The sequence below is a fragment of the Gambusia affinis genome, linkage group LG14, assembly GCF_019740435.1.
Source record: "Gambusia affinis linkage group LG14, SWU_Gaff_1.0, whole genome shotgun sequence".
Lineage (NCBI taxonomy): Eukaryota > Metazoa > Chordata > Actinopteri > Cyprinodontiformes > Poeciliidae > Gambusia > Gambusia affinis.
Genome location: NC_057881.1, coordinates 11623303 through 11639136, shown reverse-complemented (window position 1 = coordinate 11639136; position 15834 = coordinate 11623303). Strand labels below are relative to the sequence as shown.

Here is a 15834-nt window from a genome sequence, read left to right as displayed (position 1 = left end):
ATTCAAATGCAGGCAGCAGCGAGCTCTGCCTCACCTTGGATTGCGCAACCCCTGGCTCTGCGCTGGCTGCTAAGCGGAGAGAGCATGTTGCTGTACGGCGTCAATAAAATGGTTTAAACACATTTAATATGTGAACTTATTTCCAATAATTTAGCTTATGTATATAATGTACAGTGCTTTTTGTCACCAACTGTGTTTGTGTAACGTGTTTCGTGTAATGAGCGATTATAAACGGCAGAGAACAGGTTCGAGGTGAGGCAGGCAGTTCTCTTGCCTCATGGCAGGGGGCGCTCAAGATCCCAGACGTTCGTCTTGTTCACTCCTCAACTGCCGAGTAAGTGACAGCGAGCTAGGCTAAACGATTCGGGAAGCAAGTCAAGTGCAGCGATAGATTATAATAGAGATAGTGATTTTTTTCCTCTCGCTTATCCCGACTTTCGACATGGATGACTACATTACAACACTAAAAAAGTTTTCTCAAGTGGACTTTCAATCGAAGCAGGAGGTGCGTAAGGATGCAGAAGTGAAACATAACCTGTAAACTGCTGTCAATCTATGCATCTATTGTGATGTTTACAGTGTACCCTGTGTTTCTTGTTCAGCCAATCCAAGTCACGCCCCTCATTTCCGTTATTCCTCGCACCTGTGTTTCTCCCTAATTGTCTCCCTTCTTAAACCTCCCTCAGTCACAACCAAGCTGCCAGATTATCGAACGCTTTCAGCTAGTAGTTTTCCAGCACTCTTACCTCGCCCTTATAATCACGACCACGCCTTGTTCCTCGGACCTGTCCCTTTTGCCTCGCCCTTGTCGGACTATTACTGATTGCCTTTCTGGATCTCGACCCACGCCTGTTACTATAACTCCGCTCTCGCCCACTCCCACGGATTCTGTTCTCTGTCCCGATCGTGTATGACCTCCGCCCGTCTGACTAGGATTCAGGATCTGGATTTGGTTCGTCTGCTTCCCCCACAAGTTGGCACGCTGCCCTGCATCAGCGCTTCCCTCCCCAGGCACTTCGTCCCGAGCTCTGCGTCAGCGCAGCATCTGCTCCACTCCTTGTTCCTCAGCCGATCCCCACATTTACTGAACGCCAGGTTAGTGTTTCCCTTCACACATACGCTAACTGATCCCTTTGTTGCTATTTCTCCGGTCATCAACCTCTCCTTTTCGCCCCCCCTTCGCAGTGCTGCAGCTGACAATCCTGTGCCCGGTTCAAGCTGCCTTTTTAATAAATATCAGATTTACTGCTCACTCCTGTGTCATGGCTGAATTTCTGGGTCCCTCTAGTGTACCATTACAGTATAATCTGGCCACTATGGACCCATCGCACGCACAGGAATGGCGCGCTACAGTAGAGAAATCCATTATTAAATTGGAAGCTAATATGGAGGAAATGATGTCTATGCTGTCAAAGTTGACAAACCCCACAGCGCCTCCTAGTGCCTCGGCTGCCCCACGACAAGCTCCTCCTCAGCTGGTGCGGTTACCTCTTCCGCAGGAGCCCCGTCTTTCCCCCCCTGAGGTTTTCTGTGGTGAGCCTAGCCAATGTCGGCCCTTTATTACCCAGTGTGAGATTCATTTTGAGCTTCAGCCCAGCTCTTTTCCCTCTGAGCGAGCTAAGGTTGCTTACATGATTTCTTTACTATCTGGCAAAGCTAAGATTTGGGGTACGGCTGAATGGCAGAAAGACTCGCTCATCTGTTACAGTTTTGATGATTTCTCCAAGGAATTAACGCGTGTTTTTGATCCTTGCCTCCCTGAGAGAGAGGCAGCTCGAGGGCTCTGGAGAATAAAACAGGGCAAGAGGCGTATTAATGAATATATCATTGACTTTCATACCCTTTCTGCTGACAGTGATTGGAATGATGAAGCCTTGTGTGATGCCTTTTACCAAGGTCTGAGCATTAAAGATGAACTCTCAACTCGTGACCCCCCTAAGGATCTGGCTGACCTCGAAACCATGGCATCACGGATCGATCAACGGATGCATGAAAGAAGGCTAGAGAAGGCTTCCGACCGACTATACCCGACTACATCCTTGGGAGTCCCCTCCCGGCTCACAATGAGGTCATCGTTGCCCAAACCACCTTCCTTTCCCTCCCAGGACCAACCAGAACCTATGCAGATTGGTCGTTCCAGGCTGACACCCGAGGAGAGGGAGCGCAGGCTCAAGAAGGGCCTTTGTTTCTACTGTGGCAGTGATGACCATCAACTTCGGCAATGTCCCTCCAAGAGGTTAGTTCCTTCAGTCTGTAGCGCTCTACTTAACCAACATACAACTACTAAATCTTCATTAATTACCATCAATGCGCAGATTTCTATGTGTGGTCGCTCCCACTCCTTAGCAGCTTTTGTTGATTCTGGAGCCGACACTGAATTTATGGATGCGGAGTTAGCCCGCTCACTCAATTTGAAATTAAGAGAAAGTACTCGGAAGACTGAGGTCCAGGCTATTGACGGTCATGTTTTACACCAGGTCAAGCTGGAGACAGAGCCAGTCCGACTGATTGTGGGAGGGAACCATCAGGAATCCATCTCTTTTCTCATCATCAACTCTCCTAACCTTCCGTTAATTCTTGGTGCCACCTGGTTGAGACTACATAACCCACATATTGACTGGGTCCATGGTTTGGTCCTTGGATGGAGCACTCATTGCCTGTCCACCTGTCTTCAAGCTGCTAATCATCCAGGGCCAGTTCCCTTGGATTCCCCAGTTCAGGACCCTGACCTTTCAGGGATCCCCAAGGACTACCATGACCTTAAGGAGGTTTTCAGTAAACATCGTGCCACTTCTCTGCCTCCACACCGCCTATGATTGTGCCATTAACCTGCTTCCTGGCACCTGCCCACCCAAGGGTCGTCTATTTTCACTCTCAGTCCCTGAAGACCAAGCCATGCGAGACTATATAAAGGAGGCCCTCCAAGCAGGAATCATTCGTCCTTCCTCATCCCCTGCTGGTGCAGGATTTTTCTTTGTAGGAAAGAAGGATGGTTCACTTCGCCCCTGCATCGACTACAGAGGACTCAATGACATCACCATCAAGAACCGTTATCCCCTCCCACTCACAGACACTGCATTTGAACGCATCCAAGGCTCTACCATCTTTACTAAATTAGACCTAAGGAATGCGTATCATCTGGTGCGTATTCGGGAGGGAGATGAGTGGAAAACTGCCTTCAACACCCCTACTGGGCATTATGAATATTTAGTGATGCCATTTGGGTTGACTAATGCACCAGCAGTCTTCCAGGCCCTTGTGAATGATGTTCTTAGGGACATGATTGGTCTTTATGTCTTTGTCTATCTAGATGACATCCTGGTTTTCTCTAAGGATCTACCCTCACACATCAACCATGTCCGTTCAGTGCTTCTTCGTTTACTACAGAATAACCTGTTTGTTAAACCTGAGAAGTGTGAATTTCATGTGTCCCAGACTTCCTTCTTAGGCTTTCTAGTCTCCCCCAACCAGCTATCCATGGAGGACCGCAAGGTTTCCGCTGTGCTGAATTGGCCTACCCCTCAAGACCGTAAGCAACTCCAGCGGTTCCTGGGTTTTGCTAATTTCTATAGGCGGTTCATTCGCAATTACAGTTCTATTGCCTCACCCCTTCATGCTCTAACCTCTCCCAAGTCTCGTTTTCAGTGGAACCCTAATGCGGAAAAGGCTTTTCAAAGACTTAAACACCTGTTCTCCACTGCACCAGTTCTCCATTCTCCTGACCTGAATAGACAGTTCATTGTGGAGGTCGACGCATCGGAGTCTGGTGTTGGCGCAATCCTTAGCCAGAGGTATGAGGATGATAAGGTTCATCCATGCGCCTTCTTTTCTAGAAGCCTCTCCTCTGCTGAGTGCAACTATGACGTGGGGGACCGAGAATTGCTGGCAGTTAAACTAGCGTTGGAGGAATGGAGACATTGGCTAGAAGGAGCTAAGGAACCCTTCCTAGTGTGGACTGACCACAAGAACCTCCAGTACCTCAAGTCAGCTAAAAGACTCAACACCAGGCAAGCCAGGTGGGCCCTCTTTTTCTCTCGTTTTGTATTCACTTTGTCCTACAGGCCTGGCTCCAAAAATGTGAAGCCTGATGCATTGTCCAGGATTCATGAACCCCTGAACGAACCAGTGACTTGTTCAGAAGACTTTTCCTCACATGGGAAAGTCTTCCAAAGTCTGTTCGGCTGGCGGTAACTCGGCTAGAGGTTGAGAATCGGGTCAGGGAGGCCAACCAACTGCAACGGCCCCCCCCAGGCTGTCCTCCCCAACGCCTCTTCGTACCTGACAATCTTATCCCTGAGGTACTAAAGCTTTGCCATGTATCTAAATTGTTTTGCCACCCTGGTGTAGTCAAAACTCTAAGAGTGGTCCAGTCACGCTTCTGGTGGAGGAACATGGGAAAGGATGTCAAAGAGTTTGTCTCTGCCTGCCGGGTCTGCTCTCAGGCTAAACCTTCTCGCCGACCCCCAGCAGGGCTTCTTCACCCTCTACCTGTTCCCCACCGGCCTTGGTCGCATATTTCGATGGATTTCATCACAGGATTACCCACCTCAAACAGGTACACTACCATACTCACGATAGTCGATCGCTTCTCCAAAATGACACACTTGGTTCCCCTTGTGAAATTGCCCTCCTCTAAGGAATTAGGTGAGATCCTCACTAGAGAGGTGTTCAGACTTCATGGGCTTCCCAGGGACATTGTCTCTGACCGTGGCCCTCACTTCGTCTCTCGTTTTTGGAAAGAGTTTTGTAAGCAGCTGGGGATCCAGGTGAGCCTCTCCTCAGGTTTCCATCCACAGACGGATGGGCAAACTGAGCGTCTTAATCAGGAAGTGGAGATCAAGCTCCGCATGCTCTGTGAACAGGATCCAACCAAGTGGGCACAGAACTTGCCCTGGGTAGAGCATGCCATCAATTCCCTTCCCTCCAGTGCCACTGGGTTGTCTCCCTTTCACACTGTTTATGGTTTCCAGCCACCTGTTTTTTCCTTGCAGGAGCGGTCGGCCATGGTTCCCTCTGCCCATGCCTCAGCGGGAGGTGCCTCAGGGTGTGGAGAAAGGCCAGGGCTCTCTCTTAACTCGCCTGCCATGTATTCCAGGTCAGCAAACCGACACAGGATCCCGGCTCCTGCTTACCTTGTAGGTCAAAGGGTGTGGCTGTCAACCAAGGACCTTCCCCTTCGGGTGGAGAACAAGAAATTGGCGCCACGTTTTGTCGGACCGTTCCCCATCTCCAAGGTGGTGAATCCTGTGGCCGTCCGCCTCCAGCTGCCTTCTTCTCTGAAGGTCCATCCCACTTTCCATGTCTCACGCATCAAGCCTGTTGCCACTTCCAGATTCATGCCCTCCTCCAAACCCCCTCCTCCCGCCCGGTTCTTTGCTGGGGGTCCCGTCTACACTGTGAGGCGTCTTCTCCGATCCAGAAGGTGGGGCCGTGCCACCCATTACCTGGTGGACTGGGAAGGTTATGGGCCGGAGGAGCGCTCATGGGTTCCTTCCCGCCACATTGTGGACAAAACCCTTATCAGAGATTTCCATCGTGATCACCCCGACCAGCCTGGTGGTCCTTCAGGGGCCGGACCTTGAGGAGGGGGTACTGTGATGTTTACAGTGTACCCTGTGTTTCTTGTTCAGCCAATCCAAGTCACGCCCCTCATTTCCGTTATTCCTCGCACCTGTGTTTCTCCCTAATTGTCTCCCTTCTTAAACCTCCCTCAGTCACAACCAAGCTGCCAGATTATCGAACGCTTTCAGCTAGTAGTTTTCCAGCACTCTTACCTCGCCCTTATAATCACGACCACGCCTTGTTCCTCGGACCTGTCCCTTTTGCCTCGCCCTTGTCGGACTATTACTGATTGCCTTTCTGGATCTCGACCCACGCCTGTTACTATAACTCCGCTCTCGCCCACTCCCACGGATTCTGTTCTCTGTCCCGATCGTGTATGACCTCCGCCCGTCTGACTAGGATTCAGGATCTGGATTTGGTTCGTCTGCTTCCCCCACAAGTTGGCACGCTGCCCTGCATCAGCGCTTCCCTCCCCAGGCACTTCGTCCCGAGCTCTGCGTCAGCGCAGCATCTGCTCCACTCCTTGTTCCTCAGCCGATCCCCACATTTACTGAACGCCAGGTTAGTGTTTCCCTTCACACATACGCTAACTGATCCCTTTGTTGCTATTTCTCCGGTCATCAACCTCTCCTTTTCGCCCCCCCTTCGCAGTGCTGCAGCTGACAATCCTGTGCCCGGTTCAAGCTGCCTTTTTAATAAATATCAGATTTACTGCTCACTCCTGTGTCGTGGCTGAATTTCTGGGTCCCTCTAGTGTACCATTACATCTATTTGCAAATCTGATTCTGATGACGTCAGTGCCTCACCAGCTATGAACCTCACCGCACGTCACTGCTCCCCTTAAATATTGAAAATGGTATAAGTAATCTGTATTGAGATAGTTTACTAAAATATCACACTAGTGATATTTTTTTAAATAGGAATTTTTAGATATATATATATTCAGACTACTTTTACATTATTTTAGTGCTGTGCAACAGATGTCTTATTTCCAATCAGAAACTAAATTTCTAATTGAATGAAATCATTTTGGAATTTGGCCACTGGGGTTTAACCATACAATAACATAAATATTTTAAAACTTTCAAAAAAATGAAGACGTGACAGCAAATGAAGGCTGGATAAGGAATTCCTTACACAATGTGTTACTGTTTAAGAATAGCAAAGAAAAAGCAGCATTATGAGATTAGCAGTCTTCCGCATCAACAGTTAGACGTCATCTACATGCAAACCGCATGTTCAGTAGTCATAGTGGGGAAATGCCTTTAAAATCCTCGAATCACAACTCTAAACATGGATTTTGCTAAACTCTACAAGGACTTTTACTGGAAAAACTGTGGTTTGATGATCACAGGAAGTTATGATCTGGCTTTTCATCAAAAAGCATTTAAGATAGCTTGATGTCAGACGATTGTTCTCTGGTGGAAATCAATCATCTGACGTGTTTCTATTTTCTGTTTCACTCTGGTTGATCCCAACAGAAGCAATATTGTTTATGTATCTTTCTCTCGCACGTTGGTCAAGAGTGTTCACATGTATTCTTTTAGTTGGTCTTGAAGCCATGTGTCTGCTGTGCATTGCGCATTGGCTTGCCTACTAAGATGGCGAAGATCTTTAATTAAATGTTTTTTGTTTTGTTTTCTCTAAGCTACTCCAATAAAAGATGCATTTAATCTATGACTTTTTATGTGTTTTTACCAATACCTGGCCAAAGTGCTGCATCTAAACACAAATTGTACCTGAAGTCATTTCCATGGCGTTTCCCATTTTCCGGCTCTCCTGGGTCAGGGCAGGAGTTAGACGCCTGTCTGACACCACCTTCATTCACTAAAGAAAGAAAAACATGCACACAACCAGGACAAATGGGTCAGAATGGAATAGATAACACGGTAACAAAGCAGAACTGTGTCCACAAGTTCCTTCAAGTTGACTCTTTGTTTATCTGCAGGAGAGGCAGGGAGATCAGTGCTTATGCTACTACTGGTCTAAAAGATCACATGTTTATTTCCACAAAAAAATCAACAATATTAATATCCAACTTTTGATATAAATAGATATTTGCAAAAAAAAAAGCAGGAGCACTGAACTGCCTCAGTGGTCCTGATAATATTCTAAAACCATCTGTTTTTGTCATTTAATTGCATTCAGCATTGGTCTTCCTGGGTGAATTTCCACCTCCTGGCTTTTAGTTTTGGAAACCTGCCTGCCTTATCACTAATTCACTTTGGAAGCAGCGGGAAGCAGATTAGAATAGGAGATAGATGGATGATAGGATGGTTAGGTAGGCAGACAGTCAGTGATATTACATCAGTCCAAACATTTGATTATTCCAGAAACACTAGATCTTATATTGACTCCAAGAATGTCATTTACACATCCAACATGTAGAACACAACAAACAAAAAAAATAATTAATTTTACCCGGATTATGTTTAAGTATGAGCTTGATTTTTAAGAAATTAGATATTGTTTTATTGTTTATTTCTGGTTTTCACTGACCTTAGATTCCTTTATATCAGTTTTAGGTTTATATTGTAGCATTATTTATCCCACACTGCAGTTCATTCATTACAAAGTAGCAGCAAATTATTAAACACATCAAACCAGAGTCATTTAAGAACCTTGGCACAATTAAAACTTATCAGATCATTATCTTGTTGAAAAGCCCAATGATACTCAAGCTTCAGCTTCTTTAAAGTACCTGTGCTGGAGATTCACCCTACAGGACCACAAGTGAGTCACTATTTTTATTTTTTCACACTTTTTAACACTTTGATTTGATTTCTATTTCATCTAAATTATCCAAATTTCACTACATGTTTCATGTGTTTACTAATGCTTGTACAAACAAGTTAATGAAATCATCTAAGGTCAAAAGTGACTAACTAGAAAAAAAAAAGAAGAATTTCAGCTGCTAATCAATTTTGTAATAAACTCTTTTTGATTAAAAATCTAAAATTCCCTTGTTATTTTTTAATGACAGTTCAATTCCAAGATTTTGACCAGTTTTAATTAAAAGCTAAATGTATTTTTTTAAATAAACTCTTTATTGTGCAGTTTGCTTTTTGTGACTTGAAAACCCTCCAAAAAACTGGCAAACCACAGTTTTGTCTCATGCTTGACAAGAAATCGGATGCCAGCAAGCTCAATTAGGTGCAACAAACACAGGCCAAAGCAATAATTTTGGTCATTTCTGCTTTCACACGAACACCTTCAAACCCACGCTGTCTGGGCTTTCTGGCTAACACGCAAGTACATGTTTAGTCCATATCAACGAACCCAGCAGGTGGTTGGAGAGTGTATGTGTGTTTGTGTTTGTATTTGTTAGAGTAGATAGTTTGTTGCTTTGTTGGAGCGGCTAATTTGGCCATCTGGACTATTAACATGACAACAGAGGGACTGGTTACAGTACTAGCACACAATCAAGAGCAAAACACACAAATCTTAACCCACACTCATGCACATTTACAATGGCAGACTTTAAAAAGCCATCCTTAAATGTGTATTTGTTGATGGAGAGGCTTTGTGCTTCAGTGAAGAGTTAAACCTTGTAGAGCAGAGCAAATTATCTTCTAAACCAATCCAAGCCAGACGAATTAGCATAAACATTTGGAGAGATAGAGATCAACTGTCATTCTGCAACATGGCAAGAAACCTGAATCAAAAATAACTTCTTTTTTTTCCTGTGCTGTACATTTTCATCAACATATAAAGTGCTTCATAGTGCAAAGTAATGAGTATTTTAATTATATTTTATGTAATGAAACCAACACAAAGGAGTTGGTTCAAAATTTTCAATGATTATAGATCCAAAACCTCCCTGGAGAACTACTGTCACATCACCCATACAGGTACAGGTACAACTTCAAAAGTAGAATATTGTACAGGTTGATTCTGCTGTACGTCAGCAGAGATAGGAAAGCTGGTCAGCACATGACAATCCTGTTAGAGGAAGCATGTCTGGGACAGTTGTCAATGTTCACCGTCCAGAACCACAATGTCCCTCATGCAGACTTACAAATTAAATTATTAAGACTCAGGCATATGTAGGTGTGAGAAAGGCTCACTCAAAATCCAGACCTAAATTCTTGTAAGAACTTGTGGAAACATTTGAAAATGTAGGTTCATAGACTCTACATACATACAATTCGGCTGAGCTTAAACTTGTTTTTTAAAGATGAATGGGCAAACATTTTAGTTTTTAGATGCGTCTGCCTGGTAGAGACATAGTGCTACTACAAAAATATTAATAAAGTCATTCTTTTCAGATATCATGCATTACATTTTTTGCGTTGGTTTATCACAATCATCTTAGTAAAAAACACTGAGGTTTTTAGTTCAAGCGAAACAAAATGAGACAATAGCTAATAATAGTTTTTCAAGGCATTGTGTCCAGTATTGAATTGAATGACACAGAATACAAATCACAAAAACAAACAACCAAAGCAAAGTGTTAAATGTAATTAATTACAAAGCATGCAAAGCAAACACATGCAAGTAAATCTTCACCTTTGTTTGAATTGCAGTGTCGAACTGTAGTCAAACTATAGACCTGACATTTTGACTCATAATGTTAAAACTTGGCAAACATTCCTGCATAACCCGTTAGGTGTACTGAGCATACAATGACTGTCGACTCAACATACAGTATAATGTGTCTGTATAATGTGGGCTCTAACTTGCTAACTGCAACAGATATTTGGCTTGGAATTGTGTGACTTACTGGCAAACAGAAAGAAGCTTTAAAAACTGAGAATCATGCTGTTTTTCTGGTTTTAAACACTCAACATGAATGTTAAGCTTGGTGTGTGAGTAACAAGGCTAAAGTAACCAGAAATAACAGTAGATTAATGCAGATTTACAATTCGAAAACTTGAGCTGATTGGCATTGCCAAAATAAAAGGCTATTGCAGAGAATGTTTGATTTGAGGTGACACAGTTATAGAGGTGGTTTAATCTGGAAAAGAAGCTACACACATTACTGGCAACAGAAACATATAAGATTTCTAAAAAGCGCACAAAAACCCCATTTACCAGTTGTTTTTTGCCCAGTAAAACAAATTTACTGGGCTGTTGAGGAACCAATAATCTCTCCAACAAAAGTGAGGATGGATTACGAGTTCACCACAGCTGCAGCATAGAGATGTTATGTGTGATGAGTATCACTAGGTGTTGGTGTGCCATTTGTGAAACAAAATAGAACATAAAAGCAGGGAAATGTTATCCTGTTGAAAATGTTCACTGTTTTGCAAAGCCCTCCTGCTTTGCAAAACAGTCTGAATCTGTGTATTTATGGGAAAACAGACAAAGGAGAAGTGAGATAGAAAACAATAGTGCAACATAAGTGACTTTATATAAGGGTTAGCTGAAAACCTTAGATGAATTGTAATATGTAGATTTATCATACAACAGGTCCTTCACATGTCAGAGTGCTGGAAGAACATGAGCACTTTAAGACAATATTCACATTTCCTTTTCTTATTAGAATATAAGTAACGAGGAAGCCATTACATATCTTAAAGATATTGTAACCCCTAGTAAGGATGTGTCAAAATTAAAAATGTTTTAAGAAGAAACTTACACAAAAAAAAAAAAATCAACAGTCAAACTTTTATTCAAGAAAAATATTACAAACAAATGTTAATTATTTGCAGCAAACTCACTATTCCCACAGAGATTGACAATGACTATTGTAACAAATAAAGCTACAATAGGGACGGGCAATTGTCCTGATTTTATTTATGCCGTTATTATTTATTTACTTGTATACTGTAGTATTACTGTTCGTTATCCTCTGGATATATTTACTGATGTATCCAGAATAGTTCTAAATGCATCTAAGGTCACTGTCACAGTATTATTTTTGCAATCAATGACAAGCATCGGTTTTCTCTTGTGTGTTTCTGATATATGGGTCAGACATGGCCAATCAAGTGTATTATGTGTACTTAAATGATCAATTGCTAATTAATTACTTAATTTCAAAGCAAAAATTCTTATTATTAAAACAATTAGATTAACAAATTAAATGAAGTCGGGAAATTAGGGGCTAATTAGGGGAGAAATATCTAGAGGGTGTTGGACCCTGGTTTCTAAAATGACATTATTTTACTACGATGCTCTAAATATGAAAGAAGTGCTGTATTTTACTGTATGTAACATTCACTTTAGCTGGTTTCAAGGTAAAAAACACAAAACAAATAAAAAAAGCTATATTCCAAATGATAATCCTAGCCTAGCGTTAGATTGTACAACTCAGTAATTGCTTTGCCGACCCTAATAACCTGAGCCTAAAGATGCATCAGTATGAGGAAAAAATAAAAGAAAGAAAAATAAAGAAGGACATGTACGTATATAGGAAAGGTTAGAGAAAGGGGTATGAGTATGGCCATAAACAGTGTTACAACAGATGATTCACAGTCCCTGATCCAGCCTGAAGCAAGCCAGAACAAACCATGATTAAGCTTATCAGAGCAAGGCTGTGATTAAATATATCAAAGCAAACAAAGAAGAGGCAAGACACTGTGACCTTAACATACATACACAGAAAGTCAAACCATGGAAACACACAGCAGTCAAGAAGAATGCAAAAGTAGCTTTCAGCAAAGGTATTGCTATTCTCAACACATTTGTGCAACATCAGTTCCATATGTTTAGTATTTCTTTAAACTGAGAAAATGGTTAAATATAAGGCTTAAAATATATATTTTTGAGTCAAAGCACAAAAGTGTTGAATATGGCAATAGGCCTTTAGAAGAGAGAAAAGAAAAAAAAGCTAAAAACAGTTCAAGCCATTACATGTTATTTCATTAAGCAAAGGGACACTGAGAATTGAACTCACATATTGAAAACTTGTTGCTGGAGTCTTTGCCAGGGAATAATTTTACGCCCCTCGATTTAAAATCTACTGATCGCTTCACTGCAGAGGAGAACAGAATACAGAAAAAAGAGAAGAAAAATCAGATAACAGAGTTGATAAAAGCAGAAAGAATATATCTGACCTATTAAAAGAGTTCAAATTAAATAGCTCATTCCTCTCTGTTTCAATGCTGCGAGAGAAAAGAGCAAAGCAAAAGCAAACATGAAAAGGCAACAAAAAAATTCAAATGGTGGAAACAGACGGACTGAGAGGAAAAAGGAGAGAAAAATGGAAGCATAGTTGAAAACCAGAATCTTATAAGTAGTATCATTCAGAATTTTAAATCATGTTAATATTTCTCTCTCTCTTTCTCCCTCTAAAATGAAACACTTGGGATGTTCTGCTAGAAGCTCCGTCAGATTCTTAACAAAAGCTGAGAAGGGAAATTGCAGCTTTAATCAAAATAACTCACAATGCAGCTCTGTAATCAAAGCATTCAGATAATGAATCGTTAGAAAATAGATGGCTGGATGGAGCAAATCAAAGACAAGAGGAGGCAAACTGATGGGGAGTAAATCCCTGTCAGCGTGAGCTCTGGTATCATCATTTCATTATGAGACACATTAACATACGGCACTGAACCTGTAGATTAATATAGCTTGTGTGGCTGCAAAGACAGGCTATAGATGACAGCGTGAGTGGGTGAGAGCTATATCTGAATTAGAGCACTAATGAGAAAAAACAAAACACTCCAGGGTAGTTTTAGATTTCCTTTTGAACTATTTTTTTTTTTGTCTTACTGTCAACAATATATAACTTGAATAAGAAACAAATCATGTCTGACCGTTTTGTGAAAAGGATACATCTCATCTACAAACACATTCACAAATTACTGATGATTGTCCGAACGGTTGACTGACAGACACCGATTTCACAATGAGCTAACGATTCCATCAAATCGCAAATGGCAAAAAACGACTATTCCAATATCAATAACACATTGACATGAAAGTTGTTATTTAATCATTGTAAACAACTGTTCAGTCAATAATGTCATAATGTAGCGTAGGAAGTTCCAAATTCAGCACACAACATTGTTTAAGAAGTCTCAATTTTCAAACTACAAACATTGTCCATCATATATTTATGTAATTCAAATTCAACGGCATGTGAAAGGCAGTTCATGTTTTTCTCCACACATTCTTTAAACCTCAACTAAAAACCCACTTGTTTAGAGTTGTATTCGAAACGTAATCAATTGCAAATTTATTGACGGAATCTGACTATGTTGTGTTTTTATTGTTGATTCTATGTTGTATTGTATTTTTGTGTTTGATTTGATGTAAAGCACTTTGAAATGCCTTGCTGCTGAAACGTGCTATACAAATAAAGTTTGATTGATTGATTGATTGATTGATTCTCTCTGGAGCATAGAGGAAGTAGCTCTCCCCGTCCCCCACATGATTTTGTGAGCAGTCAGTTACCCGTGTATGATGGTTGAATGAAGGGCACCTTGTTCAACAATGTGATTCATGTTTGGGGATCAAAGAAAGTGACACTTTGTCCACCAAAGGTGTACAAAAACATTACTGTTTTTACAATAGCGTTGTTTGCGAATAAATGCTGGAAAAGCGCACACTTTTTTGAAAGCAGATGCATAAGACAGGAATAGATCAGCCTTTTCATATCTGACGAGTAAACTATGCAACATGATGTTCGACAAAGTTCCACTTTGTTAGAAATCACAATATTTTATTAGGAATTGTTGAGGTGTTTTTGTCACAGTGGGAGACAAGTCACTGTGTTTCTTATGTTCAGCTGTGGTTTTTAGCTTGGGACGATTCGATGGCTGCCATTTTTGCCCAGTGTCTTTCTTATTGTTGAGTCATGAAGACTGACCTTAACAGAGGCAAGAGAGGCCTGCAGTGCTTCAGATGTTGTTCTGGGTTCTTAATGAGTTGTCGGTGCACTCCTGGAAAAGGTTTGGGGACCAGTCACTCCTGGGAAGCTTCACCTCACCCCCTTTTTTTTCTGTCCATTTATGATTCTCACTGAGGTTTCCTGGAGCCTTAGAAATAGCATTGTTACCCTTTCCAAGCTGACAGATGTCATTGACTTTTTCAACTGTTTCTGAATTTACTTTTATCAGAGCATGATGCATTTCTGTTTGAAATCTTTAAGCCTATTTTGGTTTGTCAGACAAATCCTATTTAAGATGTATTGCATCAGGTTTTAATCAGGCCTGGATGTGCCAAGTCAAACTTAAATCAGCTTCAGTGTCAACTACTGTTAGTGCAAGATTTAAATGAAGGTAATTCTATTTTTACACAGTGCAACATTGATTTCCAATTTTTCTCCTGAATAAAAATAATTATAACTTTTCCTTTATCTAAAGCTGCAGTATGTAACTTTTATAAAAAATGTCTTTTTACATATTTGTTGAAATTGTCACTGTGTCGTGACAGTATGGTAAGAGACAAAAAACCTGAAAATATTAAGCTCCTCCCCCTTCCCCCAGTGCTAACTATACACAACCAATTAGAACAAAGAGGCAGGTCTCTGATTGGTTGTTTTCAGTTCAGAATATGCATTTCTTCAGACTGCAACAGTAGCAGAGGGAGGAAGTAGAGAACATTAATGTTTTCATAGATTTTCTGTCTTATAACATACTGTCATGACATAGCGACAGTTTGTATAAATACGCTTTAAAGCATATTTGACTGAAATTAAAATTTGTTTTTGGCATATTTACATTAAAAAAAAATTCAGAAATGATTTTTCACAGCACTCTGAGACTTCTAATATAACATATAATATATCCTGGGGCAAGTATGCAAATTTCAGTCTGTGAAATAAAGATCCTTAGTTTTCAAAAAAAAATCTAATCTGGTCTAATTCCCATGAATCCAATTTCATTTATTGTCTTGTCTTGTATGCCAGACATTTGCTTAGTTGGTTTTCACTAAGCATAAATATTACCAGTCAGGAGTCAAACAGAGCCTTGAAAAGTGACATTTGAAGTGATGTATGAGCAGAATATCAGTACTCTGTCAAATGAAGGGAACTCTACTTGACTGATCGTAAAAAGTGTTGTTTTATCTTTCATAAATCTGATGGTTATTATCTTCTTGTGACCTTTTTGCCTTTAGATTTGACATGGTACAGAGGGTACTTTTAAGTAAAATTGGATCCCTATACATCATCTTAATTGTAGAAAGCAGGACCCAAAATGTACTTTTTATGTCTTTTCCACAAAATGTACATTGGGTATTTACAAAAAGACTAAAATAAGTGAACAAATGCCTGCTAGAAAGGGATTATCAGGAATCATGTATCAACTTTGAATTCTCTACATTCTGATGCTATTGTTCCCATAATGAACCACTAACTTGGATATGTCATCACCTATGCGC

At 41.2% G+C, this 15834-nt stretch overlaps 2 protein-coding genes across 3 annotated transcripts in view; one reads left to right on the top strand and one right to left on the bottom strand.

The window, feature by feature from the left end:
• The window catches only part of LOC122844081 (CUB and sushi domain-containing protein 3-like), a 475440-nt gene that overhangs the window by 157429 nt on the left and 302177 nt on the right, over positions 1 to 15834 (bottom strand). Inside the window, exons 10-11 of the mRNA XM_044139260.1 lie at positions 12404 to 12481; positions 7302 to 7389 (exon numbers count right to left, since the gene is read on the bottom strand). Coding sequence (XP_043995195.1) covers positions 7302 to 7389; positions 12404 to 12481 — 166 coding nt within the window. The remainder of the gene's footprint in view (positions 1 to 7301; positions 7390 to 12403; positions 12482 to 15834) is intronic.
• LOC122844172 lies at positions 2816 to 5874 on the top strand. Of its 2 annotated transcripts, XM_044139387.1 has the most exons (3): positions 2816 to 4016; positions 4348 to 4555; positions 5096 to 5874. In XM_044139387.1, the coding sequence occupies exons 2-3, from the start codon at positions 4392 to 4394 to the stop codon at positions 5580 to 5582; spliced, it is 651 nt and encodes a 216-aa protein (XP_043995322.1). In that variant the 5' UTR covers positions 2816 to 4016; positions 4348 to 4391; the 3' UTR covers positions 5583 to 5874. The 2 variants fall into 2 exon arrangements, with proteins under 2 accessions (XP_043995322.1, XP_043995321.1); XM_044139386.1 differs by lacking the exon at positions 2816 to 4016 and having other exon boundaries at positions 4189 to 4555.